General features: G+C 31.4%; 2 protein-coding genes across 2 annotated transcripts; both read right to left on the bottom strand.

Annotated features, from left to right (window-relative positions):
- Window positions 1-437: 437 nt before the first annotated feature.
- TRIADDRAFT_10459 (uncharacterized protein) lies at window positions 438-11,478 on the bottom strand (the record flags this gene model as incomplete). Its single annotated transcript, XM_002109450.1, has 21 exons — window positions 438-542; window positions 738-821; window positions 891-965; window positions 1,052-1,115; window positions 1,240-1,317; window positions 1,422-1,522; window positions 1,609-1,696; window positions 1,884-1,993; window positions 2,199-2,306; window positions 2,566-2,712; window positions 2,858-2,908; window positions 2,973-3,065; window positions 3,133-3,200; window positions 3,290-3,353; window positions 3,607-3,708; window positions 4,350-4,403; window positions 4,721-4,861; window positions 5,921-6,010; window positions 8,278-8,346; window positions 10,081-10,170; window positions 11,050-11,478. Coding segments are annotated over 21 exons (2,211 nt in total), but the record flags the coding sequence as incomplete, so codon positions are not given.
- Window positions 11,479-17,524: 6,046 nt separating this feature from the next.
- Window positions 17,525-18,734, bottom strand: TRIADDRAFT_53575 (uncharacterized protein; the record flags this gene model as incomplete). The annotated part of the gene is made up of 2 exons (XM_002109449.1): window positions 17,525-18,015; window positions 18,233-18,734. The coding sequence occupies 2 exons, from the start codon at window positions 18,732-18,734 to the stop codon at window positions 17,525-17,527; spliced, it is 993 nt and encodes a 330-aa protein (XP_002109485.1).
- Window positions 18,735-19,037: the final 303 nt, after the last annotated feature.

The following is a 19,037-nucleotide window of genomic DNA, read 5'->3' as shown; positions in this document are numbered from 1 at the left end:
GTTAAAACCAGTGTACGATTTATATAGCTGATTTATTATCCAATACCATTATTACAAATGTGTGCAGCGCTACTACATATAACAGTAAAAAAATATTTTTACTAATTAAGAATGCAACACTACGGCGAATCGAATTGTTAAATAGAAAGCTAAAAATATTTAATTTTCTCACAGACCTCCAGTTGTTTGATAAAATTAATTAAACAAGTAATGCTGGCAAAATGAAAGAACTATTAACTTGATATAAAGGCATTCATAAGATTATAGAGCCATCAGGTTGGACAGTTTATTATGTTATGATCCATTAGTGGTAATCTGGATGAAAAAAATTGATCACAGCTTTAATTAATATTAATGAAAGATGAGTAATGCGCATAAAATTACAACGATAACTACTACGAGTAATGACTACTCACAACACAGGGCTCAATTATGGGCTGCTTTCTTTTACGCATCATTTCATCTTCTTTTAACCAGTTTGCACGATTCTCTACTACGCCATCTAAAAGTGACTTCAATCGCGTGTCCTGCTCAGCGAAAGCCTATAAGTATACCAATAATATAATTGAGGCTATGATAAACAGCAAGTAGCTCAAACACAATATCACTTAAGACTGCTAAATGACGCTTACTAACTGAAATGATATGTAGATACGTATAAATATTAGAACATGAAATCTACCCTAAGCATGATCTCTATTTTATTTCGTTGTATTGGTAATGATTCTGAACAATACCTTATAAAGAGGCATGCATATCACATCTATGAATTCAACTTGCATTGAAGCTATTTCATCTTTCTTTTCACGATCCATTAATCTCTGTTATGAAGTGGTTACAGTTACAAATAGTATAATTTCATATTTGAAAGCATAACAACATCTACATACTTGGGGTTCCAAATTGAGTTCCTGCCTTTCCAAATCGCCTTGTTCAAAAAATTCGGCAGAGATTAATTCTGCAACCTATCCAAGTGTTAGTGTAAAATTTAAAACCAAAATATTTTATTTCTATTTCAAGTTATATTTATATCGATTCATGTAGTACTAACTTTTCTTTCAACCGTCCATGGTTTTGTAATAGCGCCAACATCGCAAGCAGTCATCAACATAGATCTGTTCAATAACAGATACGCAACGCTTTAATATTACAGGCATCAATTGCATAAGTTCAATTTTTGAATAGGTTATTTAATAGAACGTAGATACTGTTACTGCTACTACAAGCAAGGCTGCTTACCTTATCAGTGCTTTATGTAAATCATCATCAAAATTAATTTCGTGATTGCTTGCAAGGTTAAAAAAATTTTCACGATTTCTAATTATTAAAAATCAAAACCTTTTTCAGAATAGCTTTTACTGATTAGAAATATAGGCACAATATGAAATTATTGAAATGCAGCAAGAAGTTAAGAATCTCACCGAAAATATAACGCCAAATCAGTAGCCAAAATTGACTGTTTTATTAGATCTATCAGCCTACTGTATTCTTCCGATGTAAATGTTTCAAATATATTATGACCCTGAAATACAATTTGAGGATAAACAAGTTATATTGCAATTCAGATTATAATTTTCGTAAAAATAGCCAACAGATTTGATGAGTTACCGGTGTATTCAGTATCATAACGGCATGGTTGAAGTGATGATTTTCCATTGTTGATGTACTGTATAATCTTGCAAGAGGTGATCCACTCCTGTAAAAAATTTTTATCACAATCTCAATTTAGCTATCATAGTTATTATCTAATGTGCGTACGAAGTGTTTTATTAATATACGTAGCTATATGTCCGCACACATATACACACACACAATATCTGTCATTAACTATAATTCAATTTTATGCGGAGATTAATACAATTTTAAGATAATCATGAACTTACTTAATTTGGTAAGCATTGTTAGTTCCTCTATGATCTAAATCATGGCATATGCAACCAACAATGAGGGCTAAGCACTCAATATGAGAAAATGTATTCCCTAGCTTCGTGTTCTATTAACGAAAACAAAAATTATTCAAATCACTCATATTTTTAAAACTTATCAATGTAATATTACAAATCTAAGACATAATCAAAGTCTTCTCCAAAAAAATTCCCTTTTGATAAATAATGTAACGTTAAGATTTATAAAAGTATAATAGAATATCATATAAATATCCTGCTTAAATTGTGTGATACGGAGTAAATCATGTTTACCTTAATTATTGCAAACATAAGTTGGGCAACATTAAATGCGTGTCTCCAATTATGATAAGCAACATTACGGTAGTTCTTTCGAACAGTTAATAGCCAAGTACATAATGTCTATTACAGAAAAATGTCGATAATTAATACATGTCACTAGCAAAATATGACAGTAAATAGTATATAGTGTTTAAACATGAAAAATTCAGAAATAGGGGATGATTACTTTGAGATTAGTATTATTATACGTTATACGTATAAATTCGAAATCTCCAAGTCAGTTTAGAAAACAATCAGGTATATTTTTAAGATGTATAGTATAGTGTTTAGAAGTGCATCGCCAACACAAAGTATAACAAGAATCGTTTCTAACTTTTACCGAATAATCGATTTTGAACTTTTGTAAGAATTCACATTCTTTAAACATTCGAATAGATGCTAAAATCATTCCGTCTGGATCAAGGGAGAAATCATCGAACTTAAGGCTTTGTAAATTATAATTTGCAACTGACGGTACATCCTGATCCTGCATAAATATATATGAATGGTTACAATTATAAGTTTTATTGCTAATCCTACGCTTTTTACATCATCTTCACAGTAACTTAATATTTTATAAAATTTCGGTAGAATATAATTGATTACGAAGAAATTGTAACGTAGTTGCAAACCTGAAATCTTTGAACCTCGTCTTTAGGAGCTGTTGCATGATACGAACACACCTATATAAAGAAACTACTGAGTTTTCATACCGCAGTAAAATTTAAAAACTTTAACTAGTCAAACCTCTAAGGCTACGCTTTGTTGTGCTTTAGCTTTGCATACACTATCGTACATCATTGTATTAACTATTCCAAGACCACAGAATATCACAAAAGCCTACCAAAGTAAAATTTTATAACTTTAGAAAGATACTCCTAAAACTAGAAATCATAAACAGTTAAACCTCAAAAGCGGTTTCATCGTCTTTATCAAAGTTCTTTCCATCCATTTTGTTAATTAATGCAGCTACACCTGTTTAAAATGTACATACAATTAGCACAAATTTTGACTGCAATTTAAAAAATTTTCAGTACGGAAACAAAGTATTATCTCAACTTTACCTATTATTCGCAAATTATTATCACGAATGGGCATAGCTAAGAGGGAATATACTTCAAAATCCGGCTTACAATAAAACTAGATTTAGTTAGACGCACCGTTAAAAATAAAGTTGATATGTGTGAATGTAAGTAAAACTCCTTTAACAATGTCTTTTAACATGGATAATTGGTGATGGTGCGTATCCTGTAAAAACTTCAGGTGAAAGAAAATCTACTAACCGATTTTTCGTTGAATTCATGATTTTCAGAAAAATTTGATATATTTAAGGACTGTCAGATTTAACGATTAATAAGATTAGGTGCTCATAATATGCTACATAGCAATGACAACTGGCGATAACTACGGTATTAGCGAATGTAGGATTTATTGTGAATGATTTCATTATTATTTCATTAATGGAAGTCCAATAGTAGTAAAGCTAACGAATATCGTTATTAAAAGTATGCATCTAGGCAAAGTTCAGAACGACCGATACTCTAGTTAGTAAATCGTATCGACTAGCATAGTGAATGTAATATTAATTTTGCAGTGCCACTATCAAGAATATCTCTTACCTCTCCATTCGTGATAACATACGAAGCAATTTCATCTTTGATTTCACTAATACGTCCGCCGATTTTATCGGTACTATTTTCGTAGCGTTAAAACAAATAGTAGCAAACTGTTTACAAATCGTTAGACGCTTTTTAAGTTAAATACACCTCAGTAACTGTGATTACAATAAATAAGAATTACTGCATCATATAGCAAATAAAATTTCAAATTAAAGTACAAGAAAATGCATAATGTACAACCTAATTATATTCATATATGTATAATATATTATGTATCTGGTTAATTTTTATGCAATCAATTTCGCTAAGTATAGAGACTGTTATCATAAAGCTATTTTATCATCATTTTAAACAACCTTTTGAAGTAATCTATTATATTATCAACGAACCAACAAAGGGTAAAACTGTTTCTCTAGTATCTATTATAATTGAATTATTTTTAATTTCATTAGCAAGCCTATTTAATTACTATCTCACCCGTAATTGATACTTACTAATTTAATACTTGCTTTTCACCGGTATCCCCACGTAATTCAAAAACTTTGCTGAATCGTAGATCCTAATGATATCAACGAAGACAGTAGTTTGTTTATAATACATGTATCTACACGCATACCTTGATAAGGGTTATAAACGATAAAATAGGCATATAGTACTTACGTAACAATAAAAACACATACAAGCACAATGACTACTTTTTAGAAATATTACAAGATGGCTTTAACGAACGAAAACTTCATTAAGCATAAACGTTCATGTTTTTATCAATAAAAGATACCGAAATAGTAGTATTATATCGAAAACAACATCTTTAATGGATATTTTAATCATTTACTTTAGTATCCATAAATTATAACAATTGCTTTAGTTTCTTACTTCGGTTGCAATATTGTCCACAAGTAGAACACAGCATTTTTGACACTTCAATAGCATCTGAGAGCGCTCCATAATACTATCAATACATCTATCTGGTGAAGTTTGCTCTTCAAATAGCGCATGAGTCAATTCCAGTAATGTCTGTAAAGTAAATCAGGTAACATTAGCCAATAATTAATTTACTAATCGAATAATTCTATCATAAAGATAAAAAATATTGTAAAAGTATTTAAAATTAAAAATTTTATCTGTGACTTTAACAAAGTGTACTGACATGCGTAAAGGATAATGAAATATGCTATTACTTAAACCAGAAAGTGATCGTTTATAGCTTAACATTGACTTGATATTGGTGTATCGTTGGTGATATAATGATGATATAAGAAGACAAAAAATAGCGTTATCCTATGTATCGATATAGACTCTTGCAAATCATGTATATCATATATATATATGTGTTACCGACATTGGCCGTAACATATATATATATATACATTAGTGTACGTGTATATGAGGTTAATTGTACTGCTAATTTCATTAGTGTAGCATTCTGCTTAGGAAGTGCCAATAAAATGAGCGATATTTTACTAGTCTTCTCTCAGTGATCTCTAGTATAGGTAAAAACTTATACATTGTATCAGTCTACACATGAGTAAGTACATATATTACGTATAACTAAAACAAACACTATATTTATGTAACTAGAGAATTTTAGGAATACGGTAATTCCAATATCTTATGTCTTTATCAAAAAAATTTACATTCAGATATACGATATAATTATAGCCAGTGTGGTCAATTACAATATTAAAATGAATCATTAATTCAATCTAAGTAAACTTTATGAATAACTCAAAAATCTAACAAATGAATTACCATGGCAAACAATTTAATACTGATACCATATAAATTATAGTACAAAGTGCTTTCCAATTAATATGGGGTTTTATTTGATTTTACCGTGAAATATTACCGATATCAATATATTTTTCCAAGAATATGATGTCGCTGGAGTCGAAGATATAGCAATAAAACTAGTAATTTATCAATAAATTACGTTTAATACAATAGATTCTCTATTTACTAGCCGACATACGCTGGTCAATTGCTTACTTAATTAGTTCGTTATCGGCCTCTTATCGGGCATCGGAAGAGACAATTTCATATCTATATCTTAACAGTAAACTACTTTGAACTTACTTTATTACGTTCCGATTCTTTCTTAATCATCCGCCATAATTTCGCGTTAGTGATACTGATTCCACAAAATGTTAAATACGTTTCCATAACCTTATTAAAGGATAAATAAACATTACCATTCCATTCACGAGTTAAACATAAAATCAGTGATACAATAATACATTCAAATCAAGTATTCAAGACGATGACAACCTTAGCTACAAGATTACTTGAACTTTATCACTTTAAATGTCCATATAAATATATAATAATAGATTATTTTATATGCCATACACAGGCACGAAATCAACTTAAGTCTTATAGTCGACAAGACTTAATTTTACTACGGCGCTTACATAAGCTAGTGTCATTATGTGAATGATATCATTTATTAGGATAAAATTTGACCTACAATCGAAGGCACTATGTTTAAAACTGTAATTTATAAACGAATGCGTTCAATTATTTACTAGATCTTTCGGCTCGTTTGAAATAGATAACAATTAGACTTAGGGGGTCCAATTTTTTTATTATAGTATATTATATCGAGTATCATTACTAATTTTCAGTCTTAAATAGTTATCCATGACCAGGTTACACTTTAGTCTGATACACTTTGACGAGAACTTCAATTTACGGTTGATTCATAAAATATTTAGACCTTTTAAGGTACTATACCTATTTTGTATGACTACCGACATTCATGTGGGTGGTATAATATTGTGAAGAATAAAAGAATTGGACTATCGTTCACTATAAATAGATATGGCGATGCCTGGTTTACTTTGCTAATATAATATTATCCAGGAATGAACTACTAAACGAGTCAATACCTAATGACTAGTGCCGATAATTTACTAAATGAGCCAAAATTGCCGTTAATTTCATTTTTATTGACTATCGATACTATTAATTATTAGTGAAATAAAAAATAGACATGATCCAATGAATGAGAGTGATACCTACTATAATTTAAGAGTAGTTAGATCATAATCCTGCCTACGATATGTCCCGTTGGTAAATTTTAAAGTACTAAACTTTATAGTAGACCAAGTACAGGTTATTTTTAACATTCGCTATTTGTCAGTAATGGATAAAGGTAATTTACGTACGAACTGTTGTTCACCTATCATGATATATCAATTTTTTATTACTAGCTTCCTTAGAGGCGATTGGATACAAGGTATCATTTATACGATCATTTTCTATATCCCTGATTCCAATAGATTGCCTATTTTAACTTACGGTACACAAATACGAACTTATAATTTGTATCATACAAACTTTAAAACCATGTTACTACTAATCAACTTTCTCTTTCGAATATTTAACTTAATTTAATACTTAGAACCTTAGGGTGTTGTTTGTGTTACGATGGCAGTTACATGACTGTAACTGTGATTTAATGGCCAGATAAGGATATATAAATAACTCGCAAATTAAGAATTACGTGCTTTTAAGCTGCCAAGTACTTTTACTTTCAGGATTTATTATCATAAGGTACCTCTTTAAGTCTGATTAATAACATCGATATCGATAGCGAATGGCAAAAACTAATTAATTTTATACTAGTACTTATTATTCAGTCAAGTCATAAAGTCTATGATAAAAATAAATAGCCTCATTTCTAATAGTATTTGTAGCTAGATCACTACCGTACAATAAAACAATAATCTTGATCTGATATACAGTAAAAACTAAGAAAGGTCCATCTATTTACAGGTCATGTATATTAACAATGCAGTTAATATGTAAGGATGAAAAATGACATCGGATGTCGGTAGAAATGGTAAAATAGAAATAAATAATGTAATAATATCGAAACGAAACAGCTATTTTGTTGTTTATCATAGAATAATAGCTTTACTCCAAGTCTATTTTATTGGAATAGATAATATCTACTTCGTGGTTGTATCGTCTCCAATGACTTATTGTTACGTACAATACTACCTACTATAAAGTAAAGAGGGTTTTTCGTTACTACTAGCAGTTATTAATATCTCATTTTCATCATGTTAATTTCATTTTAAAGGAGGGAAGAGTACCAAATGTAATCTACCGAAATATAAACTGATTTTTATCATATTACTTAAATACTGTCTCTACTATCCTCAGCTTAGAATCTAGATAATTGGTTTACAATTATTATTGTATAGATAAAAAAATTGATTTGATATTGTTAAACGGTATTTGTTTTATCGTGGAGAAATTAAATACCGTATATTTACGTTATCGTAATATTTAAATATTTCACAAGCGTAGATTGTCATGGACAGTTATTCCAATACAGAATTATTTTAAATATTATTTTTTTTATTTTAAAACCCTTAAAGTTAAAGTAATAATAAAATAATTTATTAAATCAATGGCTAAAATACCTTGACATCTTCATCACTAAATCCGACGCCATCTGATTTCTTATTGATAGCCTGTACAACTCCAATCACCTATTGATGATATTTTTTCCCAAAATTAGGAAAATAGAAGGTATTAATTATCCTGATACTTGCAATATATTATTTTTTTTTGATCGTCTGATTTAATCTAGAATGGCTCGATACTCATACAAATAATAAATGATAGATGATATTTAAGGAAAAGAATTGATTAACAAGGAAAGTGGGATAGTTCAATTTGATCTTATTATGATTATCAACAATGATTATCTCAAGCTTAAAAGAGACTGAAATTAAACCAAAGGTCCCCAATCTGATTTATACAGTTCGTCCCTTTATTATTAGCTATTACGGTAAGTTTGGAATAGTTGTAAATCAAAAATTTATACACAAGGAAATGTTTTCAGTCTTTTAAATAGCGTATATTTACATAGCCATCGGGCAGAATAATAGAAATCTTAATTACATTATACTTTTTTAGAATACGGAGGGAAATTCGCTATAATACTTCTCTGTAGCTATAGCAAAATAGAAATAAATAATATTCCATTGATTCCTTTCCACGCAATACATTCGATTTATTGATGATTATCAATGATTCCTTTACTCTGTCAATGATGGATTAATCAACAATATATACTATGGTCTACTGAATAGAATAAAGCTAGGAAAGAAAAACACTGTCTAATCCAGTCTTTAGATATTAAAAATAATTTTTTACTACGGACAATATTTTATAGCATTATTTAAGATTTATAATCGTTTATTTAGTTGAGTTACTATCAATGAATGAAGGTGATAATATTTCCTTTAAATTTTACCCTCACTAGTCTACAAATTGTAGACTACAATAGTGTTATTGTCATATGTTTTATTTTAATCTAATAGATCAGGTATGCTATTGTTGAACTAAAAAAATCAGAAATTGAAAGAAAGTACCATATAGAGATAATAGATAATATATTAGCAGGGAATAAGCGTCACGATGCAGTCAATGTCAAGATATTATTACTAAATTTGACTATTTAAATATTCAACCTTGGTATCGCTGATTCTAATATCACTATCATATGTAAAGGCTGCGATGAAATCGTCGTTAGCTTTGCCTACTTCATTAAACGAGTCAAATAAGCATTGTTATAAAAACTAGTTAAGTTAATGGGTACATATTATTAACTAATAAGCTATAATTGAGTGGAAAAGAGTGTTTAAAAAAGTAAGTGTAGTACGTCAAACAGCCAGTAAAATTTATTGGATTGAATTTATTGGTGGCAATTATTTTGCATAAAAGATATTGTATCCGATCATAAAAAATCTTGATAGTAAATTTTAAGGATTTCAAGACTCATATTATTCAGGAATGTTATTGTTGGGAATAAATAAGAATTGGATTCTTAGGCATTACGAGCCAATCTTAAATTTAATATTAGTCTGTAATTATTCTATGTCAACTTAATAGATTCAGATTTAAATGATAATATTGTGACGATCATACTCGTATCAATGAGGAACGCGATACAGAAAAGATTGAAACTGTATCTTGAGAACAAATCAGACAGCTAATATTGTCTAGAAAATCAACCTAAGTTGATAGAAACTTAATTTTGTCAATATTATTACTGATTATTTCAATTAAAAAAAAAATGTTAGTTAATCCTATAGAAACTAAATATCATTGGATGTAAAAAGAAAGATTTCAAAATGAAAAAATTTATTCAAAAGAAATTGCAGTTATTAAATTTCCGTTAGCTAACAGGATGAAACGTCAGATAAGAGTTGACTTACATTGCCTTGGCTATCCTTAATCGGCATACATAGTAAATTATCAATCTTGCAACCGATCAAATACATTTCTTCCTTTCGACATCGAGAATCCTAATTACAAACAATAGTATTGAAAGTACAATAACACTTGATTAAAAACAATCAAACACCAGCTGGGTTTAATTTAGCTTTTCGTATTTCAAGTTAGACGAATTTTCTGCATGATGTTTTTTAATGTTAAAAATTGTTACTATCGTCATTTTAATTGACTAAGGAAATTTTCAGATGAAATTTTGAACTATTTCGACTTTTATCTTCACCGACAAGAAGTTTCATTTTTTTATCAAATAAAAGCAATAATAATTTTTATATATCATACATACTTATTATTAATCAAGATTGTAAAAAAACTTCAGACTTAAAATTATCAAGATTGCCTCAACGGCTTTAACCGAGATCACATCTAATCAATTTTATTGCAAAGAATTGATTACATGGCATAACACGTTTTAGAATTGGAGAAAATTGGAAGTATTATTTTTTATTTGATAATCAATTTTGATGAAGAAGATAGATTTGATTATCATGTTAACTCAGCGATGAGATGGAACGTTGTAGAGTATATCGATACCATTGGTAATGTCAGACAGATTGATAATCTATTCGACTTTTAAAGCGTACAGTAACATATAATTCATATATAAGTAGAATGCCAGACTGTCTATGCTATTATGAGAAAAAAAATAACAAGCATTGTTCACTGGTTACAAACTCACCGACATACTGTACAAGTGTAGATACATACTATAGCAATCATAACTATGTCTAAAATATGTCCATAGTACATGTTGCCTCGTAATATCATCATCATGTAAAGCACAGAAATTGATTATTTTTTTCTTTGACTCTCTCGCTCTGTGAGTCTGTCAATCTTTGAAAGTAAAAGATGTGTTGTACTATAAGCATATTATTAAAAAATAAGCGGCTTACCTTTGTGGCATCATCAATTTTAACTACCTCTCCGATTTGGCTTACTAAACCAACGATACCTTGAGACCAGGGTCTATCTAATTGCAGATCAGGACTGGATGCTACTAGACTAGTGGCAGTTAAATTTTGTCGGTCGATGTAAAGAGATTTACAAGTTAATTCTTTCGACTTGTCTGTACCTTCGATTAAATAGAGTAAGCAACGCTCAACTTTGGTTAGCATCCAAACATTGAATGATATTTTCCTACATAGTCGATCTAGATCTAACTCGTTGGATATATCACCGACTAAAGCTAAGAAAATCTCTTGTTGATTTTGGTTATTCAAGTGTGACTTCCATTCGCCATTATCGTTATCATGGCGGGGTAAGGTGACCTTGGACTTTAAGACTGATTGCAATAATTCTGCTCTGGCTGTACTTGGTAAGTTGCCATCATAAGTAGTGAAACTTTTGGATTTTCTCAAATATTGCTTCCTTGGACTAGGTGATGTTACTATTGAATCATCTCGTGTAGGAAATGATTCTTGTGAACGAAATTTTTGTCGTTGATAGCGTACAAATTTTTGCCAGTTGCAATCGACACGACTTGAAATTGTATCATTGTCAACGTTATCTTGATTATCATCATCACTGCTGCTGTCGCTGTTGTTGGTGTCAACGTCATGATCGTCATTCTCGTCGTCGTCATCACCAATGGATGTCGTATCAGCGTTGGATTGATGACTGTCTTCTCTTTTATCTTCTAACTGGACTCTTTTAGTACGTTTGGCTAACCACCTGTCAACTAATTCAGGGCTAGCACATCTCATAAAATAGTCTTCAAAAAATTGAGGATTTAAATTGAGCCATCTTTCAACATGATCTTGCTCTTCTTGCATGTTTTCACTACAACGGTTATGGATTGTATCATTTTCAGTTTGAAGTCCACTGCAATCACTCATGTCGTTCAATGTTGTTATGAGCTTTTATTTTTTTTGGATTCTTTGTCGCTTGGTTTTTTTTTTTCCCCCTGTCAACTGCACCTGATTGCCTTGCTTTCAATGTCGCGATATCGTACCCAAAACTGTTATGGATAATCACTTGGATGCTGTACTCTCTTATTCTCGATGATAAACAACAAGTGTATCAATTTGATGCAAATGACTTCATCGACACAGCTATCGTGGATGATCAATGTGTTTCTCCAAGCCTTCCAACTCTTGAATGGTGTAACACTTTTTCTCTGTAATTACTATTTATGTAGCAGCTCAATGACGGTAGTATTTTGATAGGTGTAATCAAGACCTACCATGAATAGTTGGAAATAGGACAGTACTAGAGCAAGAAATAGCAATCACTTTTCTTCTCTTAACATTCAATAATTTGTACTAGCCTATCCAAAAAAAGAAAAAATTCCAAGGGGAAGAAACAATTTTTTTTTTTCTAAATGGTCCAAAGCCAGCTAATTTTTAATTCATTGATTTCAGTCGAACATAATCTCTCCGCACTACCAGCGTACTGACGTTAAATGACCCGCTATGGTCAACGCTAGACAATGATAAATTGGATTTATTGACGGTACAATGACGAGTGAAAGTACAGAAAAATCATCCTACAGCCGATACTAATTCATATGCAACGCGTCATTAATTAGTTGTAATTACTCACGTCGGTATCCGCATCACATTACTGATGGTCAACCCTCCCCTTGTCATTTCACTTCTTTCAATGATACAACAATCTTTAATTGATGCATGATATTTTCTTTTATCCTCTATCCTGGAAAATAAAGTGGATCATGTCTAGAATAGCTACTGAAACTATCCAACCATCTGTATACAATTTATAGTCAATCGTTTCCTATCTGTATAGGTATCGATGTCAATGATACAATAACCCCTTGAAATTTCTTTTTAAAGTCCGACAATACACACTTGAATAGTGGACAGTCCAAGGTAAAGAGACCCTTGGAGATCTTTCAATAAGTGTCTCTAAAAATAATGTACACTAATGTACTGTATTTGACGCTAAAGTGGAGAGAGAGAGATGGATAACCGACCCAATTGGTCTCTTCACTCATACTAGACATCGTCGTGCATAATACTACAGTTGAAACAGCGACATAAACTTGATACAACCTCACCAACAAGACAGTACTACAGCGTGACGCATAATCAATAACCCCAAAATGATTATTCAAAATATTCAAAATAAAAATAGATAATCATAATAAATAATAACAAGAAGAAGAATCGTAAATCCCACCTCTTTGGAGTGTAAATTGTAAACAATGGCGATAGTCTATTCGATGGACACAGGAATAATGTCCAAACTACACATAGTTCACGCTACTATCGAGTAGAATAACACCGACCATCGATGTACTACTGAATTTCAAATGAAAACATGGACGATTTTGCATATTTAATGATGTTATTATCTCTTCTTTGATTGTAATCTTATGTAGGAAGAAGCAAGTAATCCAAGAGAAAATGCATTAACGAACAATACATGACATATTCATTGATAGCGTAAGTACGTCCTCTCCTGATAGTACACCAATAAATTTCAACAACAACTGCTAACTAAAAACGATAAACTATTTTTCATACATTTTAATGGCTTTATTGTACGTTCTTGGCATTACTGTCCTTCTATTCTATGCTTTAGGACTACTTGAAAGAGATGAATAATCCATAGTACAGTAAACGGTAGAGTTGCCGTAGCTTGATGTCTTCTTCAACGATTTTTCATACATTTTAATGACTTTATTGTACGTTATTGGCATTACTGTCGTTCTATTCTATGCTTTAGGACTACTTGAAAGAGATGAGTAATCTATAGTAAACGGTAGAGTTGCCGCAGCTTGATGTCTTCTTCAACGATTTTTCATGCATTTTAATAACTTTATTGTACGTTATTGGCATTACTGTCTTTCTATTCTATGCTTTTGGACTACTTGAAAGAGATGAGTAATCCATAGTAAACGGTAGACCTGCCGTAGCTTGATAGCTTCTTCTTGACTCCTTTCCATCGATCCATGCTAACGGAGTATAAGCTGTAACAACTTGATACTGTATCTTCTTTATACAATCATCGAGATTGTTCTATAGATTGCCTGCAGTGTGAGTAAAAGGCTTATACTGTACAAACGGACGATCATTAAACTTTTAAAAGTGAATCTTGCTAGTATTTACCTTTCTTGTACGGTAGGATTACTCCATATAAAATACTACACTAGCCGTACCGACATATACTGTATACTGTATCAATCAGTCTAGTCGAATCCGCTAGTAATGTTAATTTTTCTCCCCAATTAAGCTACAACTTGAGGGTTACATTGCTGCATCATCTTGTATCCTTGGATACAAGCCTCTACAGCTCTTATTAACGCTGTTGGTCAGTCTAAACAAATCACTTAAATAAGAGAGACCTTCTTAAGGGAGAAACTGACTTGTTCACTCTATATCAATAAGGATAGTGGAACTCTGATTCTAGACTATTTCTACTACCTGAATACGCTACAAATGAAAATACAACTGATATTGAACCATAGTTGTCATCGTTTCCAACTACTAAAGTACAATCACCAACCAATAGAATGGTCTATTATTGTCTACTTCATCATATTGTACAGTATATTAGTAGGCAGTAAAGGTTAATTTAGAATAATTTCATAAATTATAAATATACCCATTTTATGCTTATTAAGAGTCTACTGTACCTACAGAAAACTATCTTCTCTACCGTTTGTCAAATAATAATTTTTTGACCAATAGAAGATTACACAGTCTAGACTACGCGAAAATAATATTTTATTAAAATCGATCTATTCTATACAATTCAAGGGAGAATTTGTTAATGCATAAACATAATTTCAATGAAGTCGCTGTTGCGTTTTACAATTCGAATCTACATGAATTTAAAGCAATAATTCATTTTTTTTTATAACGCTTATGGATACAGCAGTGAAACTGTGGTACAATTGCGATACTGTAGAATAAAAAAGTTAACATACTGTAATTATTCCTTTTCCCGGCTCTAAGGCTTGAAATGCACGAATACACATGAAGAAAGATAGAAAGTGTACGCGTATGTAGCCATGAACCACTTTCGATGCCTGAGACAATGCTCAATAATTTATGCTGAGACATACCGCATAGCATGTATTATATAGTTCGATTACTTTTCTTTACTGAACGGAAATCCTTATTTTAAAATAATGCGCCCTAGAGATACGCATCAGGATGTATTGGAAAGCAGCCCTAGAGCTTTTTTTCACTGAGCAGAAGTCCTTATTTTTAAAATAATACGTCCTAGAAACAGTAAATCGGCTAGAGTGTAGCCCGTTGTACTGACTCTAGAATATTATAGTTATAAAATTGATCGAATTGAGATATTAACTATTGTAATATAGTAAATGCATCCTTTCCGATTGGATATAATGTTGAAATTGGGTTCCTTTCGTATCCCCCATTTCTTAATAAAATGGGCGCATACTGATGACGTAAATTATTTACTCATGGCATTTTATAACTGAATTATCGTGGAATACAGTATCTATCGCCTCCACATAGTTCTATTTTATTGGATAGAAAGTGTAGATCCGATGCCTTTTTTCTACATATACCTATTCATGTTCTCCAAATCATCGGCTCATGATTAAGCATGGCTAAAATGGATCGTACAAAAACTACTGTTCTATACAGTCGTAATCTTAATTAAAGTATTTTTAATCTCTAAATTTTTATTTGCTTCATAAGGCTGGTATGAGTAGATATGATCACATAAATAAGATATATATTAATAAGCTATCTTCGGTACTTACTGTAAGATATAAACTAAACTAGAGGCATCAAATTACTATTTTATTTTATCTCTAATAGGGTTTGATAACAATCCTTAGCTATACAGCACTTTAACTCCATAAAATTTTTTTGATAGCTACGATTGGTAGGATTAAAATGCAACCTTCTCTTCTGTTCATTGCTAGAATATTTCTTCATTGACGATATAATGTTCATTCTAGGAAGTGATGCCATTGTTTTTACTATCATACAATACCATCACCTGCAGGATAATTGCCGTTACAATCTTGGAAGAAATTTTCTGGCTTGATAATATGCTATTTCTTTCATAATTGATGACACTAAATTAATAAATCAACAGAGAAGTACAATCGTAGAGTAACTAGCAACATCTAAAATATTGAAATATCGACCCATATTTTGATTAAGTCATAGACTCACTAGGTGAGATAACCCTCATGTAAATATTATGAAGATGCAAGGATACCCACTGAGATATATATCACTCAATGATAGACTTTGACCATGTATCAATTATAAATTAAATGCAATACAATAAATGTTTATTGTCCATAATACTTTGGTTAGCTTACAGTACATGTTTCCGTGTTACCTTTTTTTACCTACAGCTTCTTGCTAGTCATTGCAGCGACACAATAACAGTAATTAAATGCTCAATCTTAAGTGGTTGAATTACAGTTGTTCGAATCATATAGGATGCTAATCGCTAATCGTTGCTCCTATATCGAGCAAGATCAGTTGAGTACTCTACTAGTTATCTGATATGGTTTAAATTTAGAACCTTAGTGTTATTTTATTATAAGAAGTCACAATACAAAACAGTAAATACTATGATATTTTTTAATTCCATGGCTATAAAATCCTATAGTTAACATAATCGTATAATATCGACTTGATCAAGGATCATCAACAAGGTTACTTGGAATCGAGATCAAACTTTTTAGATTCATAAATAGTGTAATAACTTCGTATGGAACGAAATAACGTACCTGTTATTGGTACAAAATTTATGTAACAAAATCTAGCAGATATCTACAATATCCATATAGCATAGTATATCTGGAATAAAGCACTGTATCATAAAATTATTTAATAAATTTAATCATTCCTAGAAAATCATCGTTTTGGTAACAATCCCATATTTATTAATCCTTAATTTAAAGAATATATTTATCGTTAATACATCCAACTATCATTGATACACTTATAATCATGAATCATATCATAACAGTTCTAATATACATAATAATAAGGATTAATCAAAATATAAATTGACATAACGACACTAACTTCTTGTATACGAATGAATCCGTTACAATGCGCAGATAAAATCCTTACAGTTCCCAATTAGAAATTTATGCCTTAATCCCCAGAGTCACTAACATAAGCACTATTAAATCTATATTCTCCATCAACAACGTGTCCTGTATTATAACTTAGTAAATAATTACTACACTATGCTAACAAACAATCACTTTCCCATTCGATATACTTGTACCTTTGGTATATTACAGTATACAAAAAAGCATAGCGATCGCCTATATACCTTCCTTTCAAGAATTAGATATACGTGTACGATTTTCAGTAACAGAGAGATGGGTTGGATTGCATACTGTATGTTTGATCAAAAATATTTTAGCAAGGCTCTTAATTAGTTAAGCTATTACTATGAGCTACCATGATTTTCCGCTGGCATGGTCGATTTATAAAGCATCTGCCGTAGCATTTCCCTATCAACTTTTGTAATTATTTCAACTGGGTAATCACATTTCGTCTTTCGATCTATAACACCTTGCCCTCTCGTCCTGCTGCCATGGAGCTCTACTGTCATAAAGTTCTTGAAACTATCACGAATAAAATTTGGTTGCAAGGCTGCAGCAACAGCTAGCACATCCCAGGCTGGATAACCCTCCCGTTTCTCTGCTTTCATCTTATTCAGGAAGTTTTTCATCATATCTCGATTCAATGTAGCTCTTGGGGAATCTTGTTTAAGCCATATGTCGGAAATCCAATCCAATTCGATGCTAGAAACAAGAGTAACTTCTAAAGGTACAACCTTAACGGGACAGAATCTCGGAAATTCATCTAAAACTATGGCAGCCGCTTCCGGATCGACGACAAAGTTAAATTCTCCCGTTGATGTAGCATTACCCAAAGCTAAAATTGAAATCAGAACAATGTTTTCAAATTAATTATTTATAATTATATTATTAGTCCATTAATTAATCAGAGAAAATTAGGGCACAAAGAATCTATGTTCAGATGCATGAATGATTATCAAAGTTAGCTTAGCTAATCAAGCGTATGCTGATCTACTCAGAGTCATTCTAGAGTATAGATGTATAGTAGTGTGGGCATACATAATATCTCCTACCTGTATGATTACCTCCCATAATAATCAATTCTTTCAGTCTTGAGGGAAAATTCCCATCAATCCTGCACGCCAATGCAAGATTCGTCAATGGTCCAATAGCTATCAAAGTGATTTGTTTTTCGTATTTTTTACTTAAATTAATCATAGCTATTGCACCATGCTCTGATTGCAACAAACTATCTATCCATTCCTTGTCATCACAACGATGCTCAATATCGCCAAGACCATCTTGGCCATGAAAAACTAAATTTTCATATGTTCGCATTAGGGATGTTTGTGCTCCTTTATAAACCGGAATCTTTTTATCATACTGCTGTAAAATATAGCTAACATTTTTAACAACTTGATCGACTAAACAATTACCGTAAGTACATGTAACGCCAACAACCTCACGGCAATTATCATGAGTTAATGCAACCATTAAAGCATGAGCATCATCAATACCGGCATCGGTATCCAAAAGCAAAGTTTTTCCAGTCGTCAATGATTCAATTTCTGACATCTTTAATTGCCAAACTAATCCTTCAAGCAGTGTACAGGAAGAGGTTTTCTTATTATGCTGTATCTCTATGCTGTACGCTGTACTGCGCACAATCACTCACTCACGTCGCACAGTGCAATTGTACGCTTTACAGTACAGTACAGTACAGTACTATGCGCTACTGTACAATGTACAGTACTGTACTGGACACTGTACTGTACATCACTGCCACACCCAGCACCCACCCAACCTATTAAAACAGAAGCAGGGACATTTAGACGTTCTGCAGAATTACTCCAATTATATTCAATACTAATTTAATAC

Source organism: Trichoplax adhaerens, genomic scaffold, assembly GCF_000150275.1.
Source record: "Trichoplax adhaerens TRIADscaffold_2 genomic scaffold, whole genome shotgun sequence".
Taxonomy (NCBI): Eukaryota; Metazoa; Placozoa; class Uniplacotomia; order Trichoplacea; family Trichoplacidae; genus Trichoplax; species Trichoplax adhaerens.
This window is presented reverse-complemented; position numbering and strand designations above follow the sequence as displayed.